At 33.8% G+C, this 21,860-nt stretch overlaps 2 protein-coding genes across 4 annotated transcripts; both read left to right on the forward strand.

Annotated features, from left to right (window-relative positions):
• The first annotated feature begins 912 nt into the window (after positions 1-912).
• Positions 913-10,103, forward strand: LOC145563682 (uncharacterized). Of its 2 annotated transcripts, none has more exons than XM_081624115.1 (7): positions 913-1,222; positions 2,365-2,822; positions 5,961-6,144; positions 6,262-6,486; positions 6,569-6,685; positions 8,115-8,348; positions 8,906-10,103. In XM_081624115.1, exons 1-7 carry the CDS (start codon positions 1,157-1,159, stop codon positions 9,107-9,109), a joined length of 1,488 nt encoding a protein of 495 aa, XP_081480241.1. In that variant the 5' UTR covers positions 913-1,156; the 3' UTR covers positions 9,110-10,103. The 2 variants fall into 2 exon arrangements, with proteins under 2 accessions (XP_081480241.1, XP_081480242.1); XM_081624116.1 differs by having other exon boundaries at positions 919-1,222; positions 2,555-2,822; positions 8,906-10,099.
• A 6,248-nt stretch (positions 10,104-16,351) lies between these two features.
• On the forward strand, positions 16,352-21,074 carry LOC145562295 (14-3-3-like protein). Of its 2 annotated transcripts, none has more exons than XM_081622517.1 (5): positions 16,352-16,508; positions 17,152-17,643; positions 17,734-17,856; positions 20,607-20,723; positions 20,848-21,074. In XM_081622517.1, exons 2-5 carry the CDS (start codon positions 17,161-17,163, stop codon positions 20,908-20,910), a joined length of 786 nt encoding a protein of 261 aa, XP_081478643.1. In that variant the 5' UTR covers positions 16,352-16,508; positions 17,152-17,160; the 3' UTR covers positions 20,911-21,074. The 2 variants fall into 2 exon arrangements, with proteins under 2 accessions (XP_081478643.1, XP_081478645.1); XM_081622519.1 differs by having other exon boundaries at positions 16,360-16,508; positions 17,157-17,643.
• Positions 21,075-21,860: the final 786 nt, after the last annotated feature.

A 21,860-nucleotide genomic window follows, 5' to 3' on the forward strand; every position in this document is an offset into this window, starting at 1 on the left:
CTAGCCATGCTACTGCCCTTCGTAGTTTTCAAAATATCAGTCAATTCAACATTTGATATGCCAATTCATGAAGCAAAATAGGAAATCAACATTTTGGAAGATCTTGGATTTTAATTTAATTAGCGACTAAACTATTTGACTAAGATGCAAAACGAGGAAAAACCGAAGAAAAAAAAAGATCTACTTTGATTAATGAAATTTAATGGTAAAATGCCCAAAAAAAGTGCATTAAAAATTGATTTACTGTAAACATACTTAGATTGAGAAGGAACAAAAAGATGCAAACTAAAAACGTTAAAAAAAAATTATAAAAAAGAAGAATGATCACACATACAATATTAATATAGAATTTGACACATGATTATAATTTTGATAAATCATGAATTGCACTGTACCTTTTTTGCTAACTTTGTTTGTAAAAAAGAAAGTATTGATTATTAGAGTAATAAATTAGTGCTTTAGTTATTAAAAATTTGGAATGAATAAAAATGATTTGGGGTAGAAAGAAGGGCAGAGTGATTACACTCATAACTGAAATTTAATTAGGGAAGAAAGTAGAATGCATTTTGATTTGAATATATAGTTAACGAAAATGGGAGTTTGGTTAAAAAAATATTAATTAAAAAGCTAATGCAACCCTTCATGAAAAGAAATTAAATAAAAAACAAATGCAACCCTTCAAGTATAAATTTACCGAAAACTAATAAGTAAATGAAGTGTTGTTTGGGGAATAAACTGAACATCAAAGTTTTTTTTTTTTTTTTTTTAAAAAAAAAAAACATGAAAAATAAGAAAGGACACGTGAACACTTTAAATTTCCTTTAAATTTTCCTGTTTTAAAATAATAGTATAGATATAGATTTTTATTCTTGTATTGTAAAAAAAGTACTGTAGAGTTCTTGTGTCTATTGCGGCTGCGCTAAAAAAAGGACATTTGGGTTACTATACACACCCTCTATTTCTCTCTCTAACAATTTTTTCTCTCCTGTTTCTGCAAAATGATTCAAAAGCAGACCAACCGCTGTCCCACACTCCCACTCTTCTTGTTCATTAACAGTTTCCTTCTTCCTTTTCGATCATTCTACTAACCATTTTTCCTGCAAATGCCGCTCTTTCCTCCATTAATCTCTCACTCCTTAAACCCTTCAATTCAACCATGAACGATTCTCAAAGCCTCTCTTCTTCCTCCTACAACTCCGCCTCCATTTCCGTCCCTGACCAGGTTTCTTTTCTTCTTCATTTTCTGTTTATTGTCAAATTCATAGTATGATTTTTTTTCCCTTTAATTTGATTTTTCTGGGTAAATGTATTTTTTTATTCTTTTTGTTTATTTTGCTTGTTAGTGGGTTTTTTTTTTTTTTTAGTTTGAGTTTATTTGTTGAAAATTGAAGAAACTGTTTTTTTTTTTTTTTCTTTTTATTATATGACTTATGTTTTACAAGATCGGAATCAGAAAACCGATGATCAGTCTTGTCATATTGAAAATTTACTTTAGACTTCGATACGAATCCCGTCTACATCACTGCCCTCTTTATTGACTAGAGGTGGGTTAGGAGGTTGATTGGTTGGTTGGTTGAATGGAATTAAGTAAGCAAATTTTACCCTAGTACTAGTTTAATAATGGTGAAATTTCCAATTATGATTATTATTCGAGTTTTTGGAGGACTGGTGTTTGTCTTTAGTAAGAGAAGTGTGGACTTCTTGAATAATTTATGCGTAGTACTATGTTGTAATTTATGGTTAGTTGTTAGTGAATTTTTGTAGTTATATTGAAAATGGGCATTTAGATAGCTTTCTTTAGAAAAAGTATTATTGTACTTTTTACCAAATTTGTGGAATTTGAGGAGGAAAAAAAATGGAAAGTTAACAACATGAATTTTTTTCATTTACTTTATATTTTTCCTATAATTTTTACCTAACAACAAAATTTTCAGTATTTGCTTTGCCTTATCAATAATGTAAAGGTATATGGATTTGAGTGAGTGTGTTGATCAATCATAGCTTATTGAACTGTATAATGATATTTTTCTTCCATTGATCATGAGTTTTTAATTCGGAAAGTATCATGATCATTTAACATAAAGGCTTTTTCTTTTGTCGAATGAACGATGTGAAGACTTATTGATTCTAACAATGGATTGTATCTTCCTATAGTTTTACTCAATTGAGTTTATTATGGCCTTTATAGAGTTTACAGTAGTAGGGCCTCTTATAAGTATGTTTGTTTCTAGAGGGAGAAAATAGCAGTATGTTTCCTTGAACTTGGAGAATGTGATCATTTTGATGATAACATCTAGGTTTCATGTTAAGTAATTTTTTTTTTGTAGAATGTTTGGACCTGATTTAAGCTTTTCTTTTGCAAAGGATGTCGAACCTAGTCGAAGAAACACTAATAGCACCTATGCTTTGTCATTTGAGCAATCACGACACTGGAGGGATGTTTTTTGGTTAGCTGTTTTCATTGTGCATTTGGGAGGGTTAGGCCTGCTCCTAGTTGTCTTCGGTCTTAATAGATTTAAGAAGAATGATAGACTGAACATTGATAAGTATACAGGGTTCTTGGAGCACCACCGTGGTCTTACAGAGTACTACTGGCCATTGTATGCTGTTGCTGCTGGGGCTGGTACTTTCCTTGGATGGACTTGGTTATTACTGCTTGGTTATCAGGCCATTCACATGATGAAAGTGTCAGTTCACATTTTAACCACATATCTTGCTGTGGTTAGTGTGTTTTGTTTTTGGGCACAGCAGTTCTTTTGGGGTGTCACTTTTGCAATTGGAGCCGTTTTACAGTTTCTGTATGTCATCTCAGTTATAGACAGGTATTCTGAATGTCAGACTTCACTTGTTCTATACTGTTTTACGGTTTTATGATGGTTGCATGTGTGCATGCCTGTATGAGAATAGTTCTGCTTCCGCCGTGAGATCTGTCATTATAAATGTTACACAATCAAATTTTCTTCTTTGGTTTTCCCTCTGTAATTAAATATGACTTGACATAACATAAGTAAAATCTATGTATTCGAAATATGTGAGCTTCATGTTGATTGCTGGGGAGTATTTATTTATTTCTGTTTGGGTTCAATTATTGGCTTATTGCCTAGTTTGGTTTTTCCTTGACATGGCAGTTTATTATTTTTAATGGTTAGGGTTGTCTGACCATAATTGGATAGAGCCATAGAGGAGATCCACTAATTTCATCAAACCTGAATACCTATGTTTTTTATGGCCTCCAGGGAATGGCACTATATGATAGTTAGTAGAATACAATGCATTGGATCTTCAGGTGCTTGATACTTTTGTCCGCGAATTTCTACAGCTGCTTGGTTTGTTTTTGTACTCATGGGTCTAATTTTCCTTGCTTATGTTATAACTGTGATTGTGTTGGTTTCCTTTTTTACTAGCATATGTAGTTGTAATTATTCTCCTGTGTGTTTTTGCTAATTATGAAATCTTGTTATTTCTTTTGAATCTTCCCCCTCCCTGGCACCTCTTTTAGGGTGTGACTGAACTGTGTTGTTGTGTTCTTCAATTAATTTGGAAGTTGAAATTATTACTTTTTGGTTGACGATGCTGTGAATTTTGAATTGAGTGAACTTTGCTCATCAGCTGCCTTTTGTTCCCAATATTAGATAGTTTGCTGCCATTATCAAATCTTCAAATTTTGAAATAATGTAGCTTGTATACGAGGTACCAAATCTAAGTAGACATCAAATTGCTGGGGAATTTAGAGTAAGGCATCTTCCTGACTGTTGATAGAGCTTCTTAATGTGCATTTTTGCTAAAAATCTTGTCCTGCTATTTTGTTTGGCCTATCTAAGGATTAATGTCATTAGTTGTCCATTCATCTGTTTGTATCAATTTAATGGATGAAGATTAACAGCTGTTTTTTGTTTTTTGTTTTTGTTTTTGTTTTTGTTTTTTTTTTTTTTTTTGCTTCCACCCCTTTTTGTTCATTTGAAGTACATCTCTCCATGGGGTGTAGTCCTTAAAATTATTTATGTGAACTAGTCAACTAGTTAGTTAATGCCTCAATGGGAAGTTGAGTTGAAGGACTCCAAACCATGTTTTATTTGGTGCAAGGATTTTTTAAATTAGCTTGAAACAGTTTGATTTGACTTGGGTAAATGGAGTTAAAAATGTCATGATGAAAGTGGGTTTTTCAAGTGGGTCTTTGTAAGTGAACACATGAGATAGGTTCCCGGTTTATGCAACCGCCCCATCCTTTGCGGAATAAGGCTTTGTTGTTATTTTAATCTCAAACAGGTTGATGTACGGTAGTTAGGTGGTCTATGTTGTGATTTTACTATGCTGATGTAAAGTTATATGTGGTAAATTGTTTTTTCTCTTTGGATCCAAATGGGCTTCATTGATTTTTGGTGATCTCAACCAGGTAAGCCCACACATTAGCAATACCCAAAGCAATTTTTCAAGGGTTTTTTTTTTTTTTTTTTGTCAGATCTGAATATCTGATGCTGGTTGCTCAGGATTTTAGGAATATTAGTCTGACCTTTGAGGATGAGATATGATCTCTCATGATCTCATCATAGCACTGTTGTCCATGATGACTGGTCTACTTCCTTTACCTAAATTAGAGTCTGAATGTCTGGAAGTTTGGTCTGCAGCTATATACATTGCATACTGAATGCAGACAAGGTCAATTTGGCATTGTTTATTTAACTGGTTAGTCAATAGTTATGGCTTTCTTTACCAGGGAATTGTATTACCATGATAAACCACATCTTTCCCCGCCCTTCTTGCTCAAAGTGTATTTAGCGCTAGATAGAGAAGAAAAGAGACCAATGGAAGATGTTAAGTTAAGACATGATATTTAATATTAGTATATTACTTAATGTCTTTGAATATGTTGGCTTGTAAATGGAAGGTCATAAATAGTAGGTGTTAAAGTGTAGATAGTTCAACTCATAATATTGACGTATGGACTTATGGCCACAAAGCAGCTCAGGGAGAAAGGGTCTTTGAAACTTGTTGTACTTTGATTGATGCTTGATTTGCAAGGAGATAGATAGGTGGACGGATGAGAGAGAGAATAAAGATAGGAAGGTGGTGGTGTATCATGTGTGTAGCTAGGAAGGGTTAATTAGTTATGAAACTTCAGAAGTATAATCAACAGAGTAAATTTTAACATCCAAGCTGTCTTTTGGTTCAGTTTTTAGCCTATAGCATAGTGGGGTTAGAAGTTGTTTAGGGATGGGAAATGAATTGAAAATAATTTAATTCATGTCCAAAATCAATGATGGTGTTTATAATGTTTTTTTCCCCTCTTGAATGCCTTATATCCAGTTTGTATGGTAAATTAGCAGTCTTTAATGAAGACCGCGGTGTGATTTTTGAACACACCATGCCATTACAGAATGGAAATGTGACATCCTCGTTTAATGTGTTTTGAACTACTTGGTTTGAAATGTACATTTTACATTATGGTTTTTCACTTTTCTAAGGGTGGGGTTTGCTGGTGAAGATTGGTAGAGGATAGGAGATCATTAGTGACTATGTAGAGAAAATTCATCTGATTAATTTCTGGCTCAAATATATACTGAACAGTGTACATTAACTGCAAAACTACTCTAGGGGATAAACGAATTAAAAAAATGTGGAAGCTGTTTTATGTAGGAAACTACTCTGCCATACTTTATTACTTTTGAGACTAAGAGCTTTTTCATTTACTTTTTACAATATAAATGTTTATTCATTTTTATGTATCAAATGCATTTGTTTGTTTCAGTCTTGAAATGGAATGAAATGTTTTTTTTTTTATTTCCTTTTCTTGTAAGTGTTCTTACTATGTTTAAGGGCCTTGCACAGTTTGCCCAAGAAAATGATACATATACTTCAATTCTATCTGCCAATCCAATATTCCAGTTAAACTTATTTTATGAAAATCCCTTTGCAGAGGTTTCTTATTACGGAGTATATGTTAATCTATACTTTATTTGCAGACTGCCTTTTTCAATGCTCGTGCTGCAGAAAGCTGTGAAAATGGCATGGAGCCTCCCTAGAGTTATGTGCATAGCATATGCTTTCATTCTAGTCATGCTTTCATGGATGGCATTATGGTCCTTTGGAGCAGCTGGGGTTGTTGCTTCAAGCATTGGTGATAGTGGAAGATGGTGGCTTCTTGTGGTGAGCGGGCAAGTTTGCTCTGTGTGATCTGTAATATATGAATCTGGGGATAGATTTATTCTTAATACTGTAGTTATTGGAGCTATATGATCTCATTCCTCTACCTTGTTTTTGCAGGTATTTTCTGTAAGCTTATTTTGGACAGGTGCTGTTCTCTGTAACACAGTTCATGTAATAGTGTCTGGGATGGTTTTCCTTGTCCTCTTCCATGGTGGCCAAGAAACAGCATCTATGCCTTCCAACTCGTTGATGAAGTCTTTGCGTTATGCTGTTACGACTTCATTTGGAAGCATCTGCTATGGCTCTCTCTTTACAGCTGCTGTTCGTACACTAAGATGGGAGGTAATTTTGTTAACCACTTTTGCACTAAAAATATATTTCTGTGTTTTGTAAATAAAGTGATTCTTCAGCTGACATTGAACAGATAAGAGGCTTTCGTGCAAAGATTGGGAATAATGAGTGCTTGCTCTGCTGTGTTGACTTCGTATTCCATATTGTGGAAACACTTGTTAGATTCTTCAACAAGTATGCATATGTACAGGTATGTTTTTTGCTGTTCTAGCTTCAGTTATTATTTCCATGGATTTTTGAAATTTTCTTTGTATGCGTGGGACCAAAAGTTTCATGTTTGTCTATGAATCTTGTCATTAACAAAAACTTCTCTCACTTTTAACATGCTATTCCTCTTGAAATGTTGTTGATTTTTAGAATAATTTTCCAGTCATTACCCTGATACTAGAATTAATTTTAGCCTTTACACAAAAATTTAGTTTGTTGCTTGATTCCAATTTACTGACTGAGAAGGCATTGAGGTTTTTTGGTGTACTCTATGTTGACTTTGCATAACATTAATAAGGAGTTGAGAGTTGATGAATTTATGTAAGAATAATGTAAATAGATTAAGTAGGACTAATTTCCTAAAACAGCAGCATGGTAGCTGGAACTAGAAAGTCCCTTATCATTGTCATCTTTAGGAATGTTAAACCTTTAACCCATACCTATGGAGGGAGAGACAAGAGGAGAAAATGTGTTAGTGCTGGGACAACAACCTCAAATTATTATCAACTTCATTATATAGTAAAAAAATTTCTAATTATCAGTGTATTTAATGCAAAAAGATTTGAAACTGGAGAAAATCTTTTGACATTCTGGCCATAATTACCATGATAAAAAAAATATTAGAATTCTTTTAATTATGTTTGTCATATGATAAGTCTTAAAGTTGTTAAGTTCTATAATTCATATGATATGTACTGAGTACTTAGCTTTCCATAAGGCACGTAGAGGTTATTTTCTGTACGTCCGCACCTTGAAGGCTACACCTGAACCTAATAACCTACTATGTATATCATATGCTATCATCTATCCATATAATTGTCAATCTATATATCCTTATGGTGTTCATATTTATATCTAATGTTATGTGGCATCTGGTAAGTGGCTTCTTTAGACGGTGATATATTGTACTACTGGTATATTATTCTATTTTGTATTTGGCATGTGAGGGGAGTTGAGTGTTTGATGTCAACTGTTTTAAAATAAAGGAAAAGGATATCGAATCTTGTCAGCCTATTTTAAGTAGTTTTGCATTTCTCGTGTCTTTCTTTTCGTGTCCTTCATCCTGAAGCTATGTGTACACTCATTATGCTGTGATGCAAAATACAATGAAATTGCTATTCTGCGGTTCCTTCTAGAATGTCAACATATTTCTGCTGTATCATTACTATGAATGTTGCTGTTATTATATGGTCTGCAGCATATGCTTAGATGGGGCATGTAGTTTTGATTATATTGGAGTACAGTATCACAGATAGCTATCGTAATTAAAAGGTATTTAGTGATTTCCTACAAAAGAGTTTCATAGCATGCCCTTTCAAGAAAAAAAAAAAAAAAGAAAAGAAACAACCTTGCTACTGATTGGGAGATAAGGTGCTTAATTTTGCATCATTAACTTTTATTCCCCCCTGCAGATTGCAGTCTCTGGCAAAAGCTTTAATCATTCAGCAAGAGATGCTTGGGAATTGTTTCAGTCAACTGGGGTTGAAGCTCTTATTGCATATGATTGTTCTGGTGCTGTCCTTTTGATGGGAACTATCTTAGGAGGGCTAATTGCCGGAACATGTGCAGGAGTCTGGACGTGGCTTAGATCAAGTGATCGTGTTTTGATGGTAGGCTCCACCTCCATGCTGATGGGGATGGTTTTGGTAAGTAATATTATATCTGTCCATTTGTGCGGCTTAATTTAATGTTAATATACAAGAGCTGGTTAGTCTGAATGTTCTCTATGTACCCAGAGACTTGATTTGTTAAATTTTTTTTTTAAAAAAAATAATTACAGTTTTTTTATACACTATTGCACTGATCTCTTAGCTGATTACATTATTTTTATTAAAGACTCCGCTGTCATGAATAAGTTTGTTGGTCTGATAAGTATTAGTAGATTCAGTACTGTAACTGTATGTCATGTTTTGACGACTGCCAGTAAAAATGTAGGCATTTGACATAACATTGTGTAAGATAGTATCATGAGAGCCTACCCATGTCTTTGGCTAATTCATGATAGCCTACCCACGTCTTTGGCTAATTCAGCTACGAATGTGGATAGATCCTTTGCTACTCAGTTCTATTCTGTATATATTGCTAAATTTATCACTAATTATATGGGTTTTTATCAGTCTCAATGCTTACATGAGCTGAACCAAACATTTCATGGACTACACGTATTGTGTATTATTACTAATGGCATTTGCTTCAACTTTAGGTTGGACTCGCAATGGTGGGGGTGGAAGGTGCAGTTACATCTTTGTACATATGTTATGCCCTGGATCCCCTTCTCATTCACAGATGGGATCCTGAGTTTTTTAACCAGATGTCGGAAATGCTTCATCAGCGCCTCCAACATAGGAGTGCAAGGGGTCGACAAGTCTTGACCCACAACACACTTGATTCGCACATACCCAGTTAATAAGACTTGATACATTGACCATTGATGCTTGTATAGGCGCAGCAAAGGCTGCTGCTTCCCATTACCCTCTCGTCCCTTCTCCCCTGTTTGTAAAATCTGTGTATGGTGTATGAATATGATGTAGTCGATAAATGCCTAATGCAGTAATTTTATATGTAGGTTGGCTACCCCTTAAAATTCTTGGGCTCTTGGCGTTATGATAATTAGCTGACTACAAATACAATAGTCACATTACTATTTGGGTTAAGAACAAATTCATTTTGGGCTCAATTGAGTTAGGGGTTAAATATAGTTTTTTTTTTTTTGGTGGGGTGGGGGTTAAATATAGTTATGGACTTATCTAATAAATATAATGTTTGGAGTTGACTTTCAAAACCCAAATAAAAATGAACAGACTAATTGAAGATCTTATGTTTGTAGTTTGAAATTATTAGTCTTTATTAAAATTTATTTCTCCACACTTATACAGACACTATTGGGTACGGGCGTCCACACCCAAGTGTTTGTGCGTTCGAAGACCCGAAGACGCCGATGACGATGAAGACGACGATTACGGCAATGGTGGATGACAACGATGACGATTGGCGATTTAAACCCTAGAGAGAATTACTACTTGTTAGAGACGAGGACGACGATTGAGGAGATGAAGAATAAATTCTCCACCGACGGTGAGCGTCCTCTAGTGGTGCGATTCAATGGTGGAGTTCGCTGGTGGTGGTTGTGGTGGCCTGGGTTTGCTGGTTTGCGGGTGCGGTGGCCTTCGCTGGGTGTGGCGGCGGCGAAACAGCATGGCTGATTGTGGGTGCGGTGGCCAGACTGACTTGAGGAGGAAAGGGAATTGAGGAACAAAGGAGAAGTAAAGGGAGTGAAGGGTGGCTGGTGTTGTGAATCTGCTAACAGGAGAGAAAGAAAGAGAGGAAGAGGAGGAAAGAGGGGAGAGAATGAAATAAAAATACTAATAGTTCGTACTTGTATATACTTTATACGTTAGCTAATACAAATAATGTATCAGCCAATTGATATTTCGTATTAGTCAACATTGAAGACAGTAATAAAAGGAATCAACCAACAAAAGGAATATATATCAAACAAAAGATATATATCGCCAATAAGAGGAGTATATCAGCCAACAAAAGGTACTTATCAGCCAAAAGAAGGAACATATCAGCTAAACAAAAGATGCATATCAGATTATCAGCCAACAAAAAAATAAAATCAACAAACACGTAAGCCAACAAAATAAACATATCAGCCAACAAAATGAAACATATAAGCCAACAGTTAAATTATACATATCAACCAACAAAATAAATATATCAGCCAACTAAAAATATATATAAGCTAAATTATGTCTAATATTAGCTGGATATCATCCAACAAAAAAAACCTATCAAAAATTAAAAAAAAAAAAATTATCAGCTAACAAAAATAATATATTAGCCAGTACAAAAATCATATCATCCAACAAATGAAACATATCAGCTAACACATGAAATATATAAGCCAATAAGTAAAACATATCAGCCAAGCCAGACGTACAGAAATTTACGTGTGAGCATCCGCACGCAATAGCTTTTCAAACTTATATTATCTAAACTTAATTTTTTTTAATAGTAAACTTAATTAATTAATAAAAAGTCATAGGACATCAAAGTAAAATACATGAGTTGAATTAAATAAAAAATTTCCTTCATAAAAACTACGATTATCAAGCAGATTTTGCAATGTGAAACATCTTTCACTTAAATCGTTGAAAAATACAGTCTTGAGTGTAGAATACTAAATCAAAAACACTTAATGCATCTACATGTACTAGGAAAATTTTTCTTAAATCGGAGAGATGAAATCTTTATTTGGACCCTTTTGTTGGGATTGCAAAATCCGATGGTGTAGCAAATGAGTTAAGTTAATGGTAGTGCCAACTAAGAAAAAACCCATATTTGTTGGAAGACAATGTGATCAGCCAACTTTATTAAGTTAACATAATATTTTTGAAGACAAAGTTGTCGGCTAGGGGATTTATGTTTGTATACCAACCTGTACTAAAAAGTACACCTAACTTACCATGAATTCTATTAATATGAGTACATTTACAACTCATTTCCAGTTGAGTTTCCTTTGGCAGCACATACTGAGATTATGGGATAGATCACAACTTAACACCAAGTTCTTTGAATAAATACACTTTTTATGAATGGATGTCTTTTACTAAGATGGATCAAACATACTAGTATACATATTAAGAATATTTTCATGGGATACCTTAGATTGAGATGGTAGAAGAGCAAAATTGATGAGTGTGATTAGAACTATTAATTTGGGTGTTCGGGACATGTTTGTTTCGGTTTATAGCAAGCAAGTCTTGGGTTATATTCAAGTCGAGGCGAGTCAAATCGATTTATCTTTCAAATGGAGTTTAGGTTCAAGCTAGGGCAAGTTAAATCAATTGCCCTTTCAAAACCAGACCAAGTGCAAGCTGAGTCTAACTTAGATCGGATTTAGTTAGTGTTACTAGTTAGGTTTAGGGCATTTGTAAGGCTAGTAATAATGATTTGAGCCCAAAACTTATTGATGATTTTTTTTTTTGAAACAAACACTTATTGATGAGTTAGGTTATCATCAAATGTGTTTCCTGGATTTTGGTGAAGTTCAAACTAGGTCAAAGTCAAATTTATATATTACGTTTTTTATACATATAATTCTACCAAGTATTAACATATACATATATATTATTTAGTGCCCGACTGTCTGTGCTAACACGGGAGACATAGATAATGTAGGAATTCATAAAGAGTTGTACATACAACAATTATTAAATTTTGAAAAATATTTTTTGTAGGATCAATATGTACTAGTATTAATATTGTCACTAAATTTTCACCTAAAGAATGAGATTTCAAATTTTATGCACGTGTACACACTTTCACTTAAAGAACAAGATCTCAAATTTTACACACATAAAAGACTCCATATATTCACCCAACCATATATTAAAACATATACGCAATACAAAATCACAAATTAAAATAATAAATTGTATGTAACAAATGGGGAAAAAAAAATAGAAACGTAATTCATGATAATTTACCAAATTAATGATTTAGGGTCTATTTCAATTTATTGAAAACAACTGAACTTATTGGGGCTGAACTGAATTGTATAGAGCTGAAACGAATTGTTTATGAAATAAGGAAATTCCGAAATTAGGAACAGAACTGAGCTCAACTAAACTAAAATTAAGCTAAACTGAAATTAAGCCGAACAAAATAGGCCTTACTAAGAGCAATGTCAACGATGATCATTTTTTTCCTCATGAGGAAAATCACGAGGAAATTTGATCACTTTGGACATCACAATAATGAGGAGATTGGTTTTTCCTCATGAGGAAAACTGATTTTCCTCGCCCCATGAAGAAAATTGAAAGTGAACAGTAACAAGTGGGGCCCAACACCACTTGCTACTTATTTAATATTTTTTTTGCTTGTTTGCTACTTCTTTCGTTTTTATTTAGTTGCAACACACTCTTTTGGCACCCATGTTAAGGAAGACATTAGACTAGGTAAACAGATAAATTAAATTACAAAATTTTAACACCTATAAGAAGAAAGGAATAAGTTGCTACGGTTTAAATTTCATAGCTTAATTCATTCGTTTACCTAGTTTAATCACCTCATTGATAAGCGTGATAAAAAATATGTTACAAGTATAAAAAAATAGAGGAAGTATTTTTTTATAATGTGAATATAGTGATTTATAGGAGAGAGAGATACTTGTGGGGTATTGATAGAAAGAGAGAGAGAGAGTGGTGAGGACTTTTTTTTTTTGTTGATCATTGGTGAGATAAAATTTCCTCAACAAATTTACTCATGAGAAAGTTGAGAATTTTAGAGAGAGAATGAGGAAATCACTTTTTCCTCGTTGTTGTGAGTGCTCTAACCTTGTAATTTCCATTTGTCTTGGATCCTTGTCTATCATGCCATCAAATCCATCCTTAACAAATTTAATATATTTTCTAATTATTACTTCCTCCATTTCTTTTTAGTTGACACGTTTCTTTAGTCACGTTTGTCAATGCACAACTTTAACCGTTAATATCTTTAATTACCGTTTATCAAAAATTATAAAAAATTTATATTTTGAAAATATATATCGTGATGAATCTAACAAGACCCCACATGTCTATATTTTTCATCACATATAAATCACAAAATACAGTCAAAGGAAAGTGTGTGATTAATGCTAAAGTCAAAACGTGTCAACTAAAAAAAATGGAGGTAACATAAGTTTGTCCTTGTCTGGAAATTTTCATTTACTTTAAAATTAAAAAGATAAATTTACCTGTAATAAAATTCAATTTTCTTTCTCCTTTGTTCTCCTCCTTTAACCAATACCTCAAATCAAAAATCTACTACATACCTATCCAAAGAACCTTTGGGCAATTAATTTTAATGATAATTACTTAGGAAATTTTTAGGATATTACATATGTAAATAACATACTTCCTCTGTTCTTTTAATATTGCACCACTTGCCTTTTAAGGAAGTTTCACAAATATTGCACCATTTTCATTTTAGGACTAAAATTATCTGTTCACACTGTAAATACCCAACATACCCTCACTATTTCACACTTATTATTTAGGGCTTGTTTGGCATCATTTTTGGTTTTCAGATTCCTGTTTTTTTTAAAATCAAAAACCAAAAACAGAAAACAAGAAAAAGGTGTTTCTACTTTTTTGTTGTCAGTTTTCAAAATTATCATGATTTTAATAAGTTTAAATAATTTTTGATTCATTATGGGACATATATCATATACTTAAAAAAAAAAAACCAAAAAACTGAAAACCACAGCAATGCCAAACGAACCCTTAGTTTATGTTTACATCATATTAGGGGTGCTAATTGAATTGAACAGCTCGCGAGTAAATTGAACTCGACTCGGTTAATGCTTCGACTCGAGTTAGCTCGACTCGAATTTGACTCGATTCGAGATGTTAACGAACACGGGTTGAGCAAGCTCTAACTCGACTCGATAATATATTTTATTAATATAAAATTCACAAATAAAGTTACCATATTTAAATAAATTTGACACTTAATAAGTGTTAATTTATATCATCAAAAGAGAAAGAGTAAATCTTTAATAATAATATATCAAAAAATAAAACAATATAAAGTGAACAAAAATAAATAAAAACATATAATTATAGAAGGACAAAAACTTTAACGAACAGATCAAATAGGTGAGCTACTCGACCCGACTCGAAACTTTAACGAGCACAACTCGAGCTGGTTTTATTAGCTCGAAACTTTAGCGAGCACGAGTTGAGCACATGTAAAAAGTTTTCGAGTCGAGTCGAGCACCCCTCAACTCGTGATCGACTCGCTTGATAAGCACCCCTACATCAGATAGACAATTTTATATTTTTACCTTTCTCTCTCTTCCTTTTTCCCACTACCAAAATTATTGTGCCCAACTTGTATGGTACAATAATAAAAATAATTATAAAAAGGAGGAAGTATATGTTATTTATTAAAATGATCATTGAACATTAGGCCCGGTTCACTTCACCTTAAAAAAAATAAAATTCACTAAAATTAATTCCACTTTAGTAAAAATAATTCCAGTTCAGCAAAAATAAGTTCTGTTCAATAAAAATAAGTTCAGTTCAATAACAATAATTTCAATTTAGTAAAATTAATTTCAGTTCAGTAAAAATAATTTAAGTTCAACATAAAAATAATTTCAATTCAACAAAAATAAGGTGAAGTGAACGGGGCCTTATTGGTGAAAACAATTAGGATTAGTGGATTAAAAGTTGCATTTGAATTTGAAAAAATAATTATATTACTTATTAGTTTTTATTTCTAGACCTGATCATACTTATCCGACTCGATTTTGGGCGGGTTTTGGGCAGATTTTTCGGGCCCGAATTTTTTTTAGACAGGTTTGGAAATGTGTTTTTTTTATGCATTTTTAGTTGATTTTTTAATTCGGCCCGAAAATAGCCCGAAAAGCCCACACAACATAGTTTTCTCATATATTTTATTGAAAGGGTCTAACTTATAATTAATATTTTGCAGGGTAAAGCTCAATACCCGTGGAAGATTCAGTTATTACTACAGGAAGATATTAGAGAGCTCCTTCATCTTTTCTCCTTCGTCGAGTCTAGGCATATCTATAAAAAGGGCAATAGAGCAACATATTATGTTGCTTTTGTAGGTCATTTCATGCAAACGCAACAAGATATTGATACTTTTTTAGGTAACAATTTTTTTTTTTTTTTAATTAATTCAGATAGATTGGGTTGAAAGAAGATTGGCCTAACTTCTTGTATCTTTCCTTTAAAAAAAAAATATATGCTTTAATGAGTCATATTATATGTTTTTCCACATGAGGTATATGCATGTCATGCGAAGACGTGAGTATATATATACTTATAGGCTCATTATAATAGTTTCAAGACTTGCAACTTATTTGATGTGCATAAGGGTGCTAATTGAGCGAGTCGATCATTGCAAAGGGTTGCTCGACTCGTGCTCGTTAAGTTTCAAGTTGAGCTGAGTCGATCATGAGTTGCTCGTTTGAAGATTTTGGTCTCTTGAATTTCAAACATTTGTTGATTTTATTTTCTTCTCTTTACATAAATTTTTCCTACTAAACTATACTAATTTTAATTTATCGGTTTCAAGGTAAATTTTTGTTTTTAAAGATAGAAGAATAGAAAAATATTGAATTTGTCGTACATTTATCGAGTTTCGAGCTGATACGAGCAAGCACGAGCCAACTCGAGTCGAGTTTTGACTGAGCATTGATTGAGTCGAGTTTGAGCTACTTTGCTCAATTAGCACCCCTATCACGTGCATTTAAATTAAAAGGATTCTTGATACAAGAGATCATACTATATTATCAGTAACTATTTGACACATATTATTGTACATCCGATGCACGCAAAAACAAACCGGTCTTTTTTCAACTTTTCTTTTCTTCTCATGAAATCGACTATCTTACACTTTCTTGCAATTTACTTGTAACTTTATTCATCTAATTGCATAACCAAAAAGAAAATCAAATTTGTGTTCAAATTTGCAACCTCTTACCAAATACAAGTAGTCAATTACTAGCACACTTTGAGTTTGACGAGGCAGACTACTTTGAGAGTCATTTTTACTTGTCAAAAACTGGCAACCAACGTGGCAACAAGTTGAGGAGCAACTCACGTGCAGCACGTGCCTTTCTGGGGGTTGACTGTTGGGACGTGGAAACCACCATTTTGCCTTTGCCGTTGATTCCTCAGGTTTTTGAAAGGCTCTAATTTCCAATTTTGTGTCTCTTTCACTCACTTGATAGAAAAAAAATAGAGAGAGAAAAAAGAGAGAAACCAAAACCCCATTTTCTGGTAATATCTAATCTTTAATCTATGTTTTTTGATTTGTTTTTTCATGTTTGATTGTTTGTATGTCTTTGTACTTTTGTTAATTGTGATGGGTATGTTTTTTTTAGCAATTTTGATGCTTCTTATTTCATAAATCAGTACCCTTTTCTGTTTTTTATATAGATCTGATGAAACTTTGGGATATAATTGCTCAAGAGTTTTTTAATTTTGATTTTTGTGTGTTAGATGGGTAAATGGGTTAATGATTGTTTGATTTATGATCTGATTTATTGTTTGATGAAAGTTGAGGGTTTGTAAATTTGAGGTAAAACTACTGTTGTTAGACTGTATAGACTTTTGCTACGGTAGGATCCGTAGAAAGGCACTGATGTAGACGAGATTTTATCCCGGATTTCCGGGTTTAGGGTACGATTTGATTTGCTTTTTAGTTTGTGGTGAAGAGCAAAAATCAAGTGGTTGGATAGTTAATTATATAATATTATTATGAGTATTGTTATTTTTAGCTCTGGGTATTGTTCTTTAAATCAATGATTGTTTTTTTTTTTTTTTTTTTTTTTTTTTTTTTTTTTTTTTTTTTTGAAGTGATGGTTCTGTTTGGTATAAATCAGGGTTGTTAATTTGACAAAATTTTCATTTTTGTTTAAAGTGAAGAAAGATGTCGCCAGTAGAAGGATCCCGGGAAGAGAATGTCTACTTAGCCAAATTGGCTGAGCAGGCTGAAAGGTATGAGGAAATGGTGGAGTTCATGGAGAAGGTAGCGAAGACTGCCGATGTTGAGTTGACAGTAGAGGAGAGGAACCTCCTCTCTGTTGCCTACAAGAATGTGATTGGGGCAAGGAGGGCTTCATGGAGAATTACCTCATCCATTGAACAAAAGGAAGAGAGCCGTGGGAACGAGGACCATGTTGCTATCATCAAGGAGTACAGAGCGAAAATCGAGGCTGAGCTCAGCAAGATCTGTGAGGGGATCTTGAAACTTCTTGATTCACATCTTGTCCCATCCGCAACTGCTTCTGAGTCAAAGGTATTTTACCTGAAGATGAAGGGTGATTACCACAGGTATTTGGCTGAATTCAAGACCGGAGCTGAGAGAAAGGATGCTGCTGAGCACACCTTGTTGGCTTACAAGTCTGCTCAGGTGGGTCTATCAGCTTGCTGTTGTAGTAGTTACAAAATGGGTTATTACATAATTGAAACATAATTAATTACTGAGATATCTTGCTTTTAGGACATTGCGTTGGCTGAACTGCCTCCTACTCACCCAATAAGGCTGGGGCTTGCACTTAACTTCTCCGTGTTCTACTATGAGATCTTGAATTCCCCTGATCGTGCCTGTGCTCTGGCCAAGCAGGTTTGTACACCTTAAACATTCTTTGTTAGTATTGCATAATTGCTTCTTTACTTTAGTATTCTGGATGAAATATGCAATTTCTTACTTTCAGTTTATGGTGGTTCAATAAAAATGTCATGATTGTATAGTTCAACGTAATGACCTAATGCCATAGCCTGGTCTACCTCCAACAAATCAGTATTGACTTTCACTGGAGGAAATGGAGAATTTATTTATTATACAAAATAAAGTTAATTTATCATAAGATAGACACCTCTATTTGAAGAGACCCTGATTTTTTTTCGTAGAATATACCATTATCCTAAGTGATTTTCTTTTCACAAATTTTCTTGCCTATGCAGTTTGCAGCAATATTAAGAGGGGAAAATTTAGAACTACCTTTTAGTTCACGTATGATACTCTTTGCAAACAATTGCCTTGTAAATTTGTAGTGAACTGCTAATCATAAGACATTCCCCCCCCCCCCCCCCCCCTCTCTCTCTCTCTCCCCCCAAAACCCAAAACAACTAATTTATGTGACAACTACCAGATATTAAGATTGTTATGTCATTCAATAATGGAATCTAGGGATTTAAATTTTACAGAAGGAGAAAAATTGGGACAACTAAATGGACTTATTAGAGCATTTGATATAATGTTGGCGAATAAGTTGTTGTCTTCTAACCTTGGTAAAGTGAGAGAATGTAAATGACAGAGTTACAAAGAGATGAAATTATCATAAGCATGCAAATGAACAGGGCAGGAAGAGGTAATTGAACAAGGAAGAAGGTAGTAAAGTAAGGGGAATAACAGCCTGTTAAACCCAACTTTTATTTGTTTGCAGACATGAATTGGGGATAACATAAAAAATTAGCTATAAAAGGGTTTGCAAAAGTGTTATATGAGTTAGTTCAGAAGAGTTCCAATTTTAACCTGTTATATTTTAGTCTCCCATGTTAAGGCAAGCCATGTGCTAAGTAGTCTCTCCTGCACTTTCTAATTCCTCTCTCTGACTGACTATTTACACTTTTTACTGCCTTGAGATTGATTTCTTTTCCTAATATTAGATGTAAAATTTGAATAGTTTTGTATGTTTGATGGTTCTCCTTCTGGACCTGTACAATATTTCCTGTAAGTTTCACTTGGTCCTGCACCGTGCACACTTCCTTGAAAAAGTTGTTAAGCACTGGTTCTTGTGGATCTGTCAACTAGATGCTTATCAAGAAATTAGCCTTTAGGCTCCACTTAAATGAAGTGCGATGTAAATAATAAATCCTTTGTAAACTCTTGTTAATGCGTGATATGTAAGAAATTTATTCTTTTGGGAGTCCTTGGGATCTGGTTGCTTATCCTCTTCTTTCCATAATTTTATTTCTCCAATTGAGTGGTGGAGGGTTATTTATGCCATCAAATTCTTTTCAAATTCCTTTTCCTCGTTATTTACATGGTAGTTGATTGTTTCTCATTACACAAGATTTATTTGTGAGATGACTCCTCCTTTTCCCCAACACACCCATTTTTCTATGTTTAATGAGGTGATTGGCATAGGTTATATATGGATATGCATGTAATGATAGAATTGGAATGAAATTGCGTTTTGTATAATGTACCTGATACCTCAAGACCCCATGACATTACTTTTTAGTGCTGCATTTTAATTTCAAAGTATATAAATGACTTTTAGGAGGAGAGATTATATCTATAAAGGTTGTAAATGTTATTAACCAATGACATAACAATTTGTTTGGGTTTTCCCCTCTTAAGTTTTTTACTTACATTGAGTAATGGCGCTGGGAATACATTGGTGTGCTTTATCTTTGCTATTTGGATACAGAATATCTAGCTAAAAGTTTTGCTTCATTATGTTTGTTAATCACTGTCTTCTCATATATATGGCTTTATGTGTTTATGTTTGCAAGTATGTAGTTTGGTGTTATTAAAGTGCTCTATAGCGAATGCACTTTATTCTTGAGTTTATTATTGTTAGGAATATATGTTGCCAACTTCCTTTTGTATGACAAAATTTTAAGGTGGTTGTTAATAAAAGTGATCTATACCGATGCACTTTATTCTTGAGTTGATTATTGTAAGGAGTATATGTCGTTAGCTTCCTTTTGTATGACATTATCTTATAAGTGACTTCTATTACAACACTTTTTGTATTGTAAATCAGTATATAATGTGACCCTCAATTAATCATCATTTGGTTTTGAATCAACCATCAAGAATGTTAACATCAACATTTGGTCCTTGATTGATTTAAAAATGTAATTAGGTGAAGTTCATTGTAGGGAGGTAGTGATTAACCGATTAAGTAAAATAGAAGGTTGAAATTCTAATACAGATTGGAAAGTTGAACTTGCAGAAGGTTTATCTTTATGTCCCAAAGTTAATAGTATAAACACACCATTATGTATGATTAATCCAATAAGATTAACATATTGACCAAGCACACCATTATGTATTGAAATCCAATAAGATTTTGCTGTTAACCACCAATAGTTAACTCTAGCACATGGCAGCGACGTAGTGTATGTTTATAATTGTGATACTGAATGATTATGTGTGGTTGGCTGTTGGCTGGTTGCAGCTATAGAAATTGCTAGATTTCCCTTTGATCCTTCAATTCTTTTTCTCGTGTGTGTGTGTGTGTGTTTTTTTTTTGTTTGTTTTACTATTTAAGTCTGTAAATATAAGTTCATTATGAAGCTTTTGATTTTAAGAGATTCACATTCAGAAATCAAATTTTCTAACCACACAATGCATTCTAGGCTTTTGATGAAGCCATTTCAGAGCTAGATACTCTGGGTGAGGAATCTTACAAAGACAGCACCTTGATCATGCAGCTCCTCCGTGACAATTTGACATTATGGACTTCTGATAATGCGGTACTCTCTCTCTCCCACCTTTGAACATTCCCCCCTCCTTCCCCATCTCCTACAGCGTACATATTATCTTACTTTTTAGAAAGGAAATCCAACTATTGTTTTACACCTATGTTGTGCAAAACAGGAGGATGTTGGCGATGAGATCAAGGAAGCTACAAAAGATGACGCTGCTCCTGGACAACAATGATTTGGTCATTTTGTTGAAGGAGTTAGATGGAATGTATTTATTTAACTTGGATATTTGTTATGTTGCTCTAGACTTTTCCCATACTTGGTATGCTTTAATGTTTGTTTGTCATCTGCAGCGTCAATTAGATGCTTTATATATCTTACCAAGACACGCTTCATTAATTATTATTGTCTACCTTCAGTTTTCAACACTTTGCACTTGAGTGCACTCGACGTAGATTCATCAAATGAAAGCTATGTAGTCCAATAATGTGTTCGAATGTATGTGCTCTTTGTTCTAATCAATTTTAAGCTAGAGTTTTTTTTTCTAGTCGAGGAAATTCTTCTGCTGCAAATTTTATGAAGAATCTTACATACTGCGTCGTTCTCTTTTGTATCTTTGCTTGTACCTAGTGTCTGGTGGAATCATGCAGCAAGCCACTTTTTTACTACATATATGTTCTGAGTTTTAACCTAATTCTATATGAATAGGTGAATGCGATTTATCCCATGTCCGTAGACTCCTACCACCATCCAACAACTATTCCATTACCATATCACCCACCACAACACCCTTTTCGCCAAGAAGTGAAGTTCCCACAAGTTGCAGCCACATCACCGCCCAGTTGCACACACAAACACTTATCGCTCAATTTACTTGCTCTCTTTTTCAATCTCCTCCCTAAACCTACCACACAGCTCGCCAAACACATATTGCCCTCGACCACTCTCTTTCTTGCTACCTCTCTTGTGCTCTTCCTCATTCTCTCACCTCCTCTTCCTCAAACCAGACTAACAACCACTACAACCCCATGCATACCCTTTGTTGCTCTCTTTCTTCTATGATTCCACCCCTTTGAGTTCCTCTATACAAAATAATCAAATTAAATTTGGTTTAAAAAACCAAAATATGATTTCATGCTTGATGTATGTAGTGGAAAATGGTGAAGGGAATCATGGGATGGTGAT

Source organism: Chenopodium album, chromosome 10, assembly GCF_948465745.1.
Source record: "Chenopodium album chromosome 10, dcCheAlbu1.1, whole genome shotgun sequence".
In the NCBI taxonomy this organism is placed as follows: Eukaryota; Viridiplantae; Streptophyta; class Magnoliopsida; order Caryophyllales; family Amaranthaceae; genus Chenopodium; species Chenopodium album.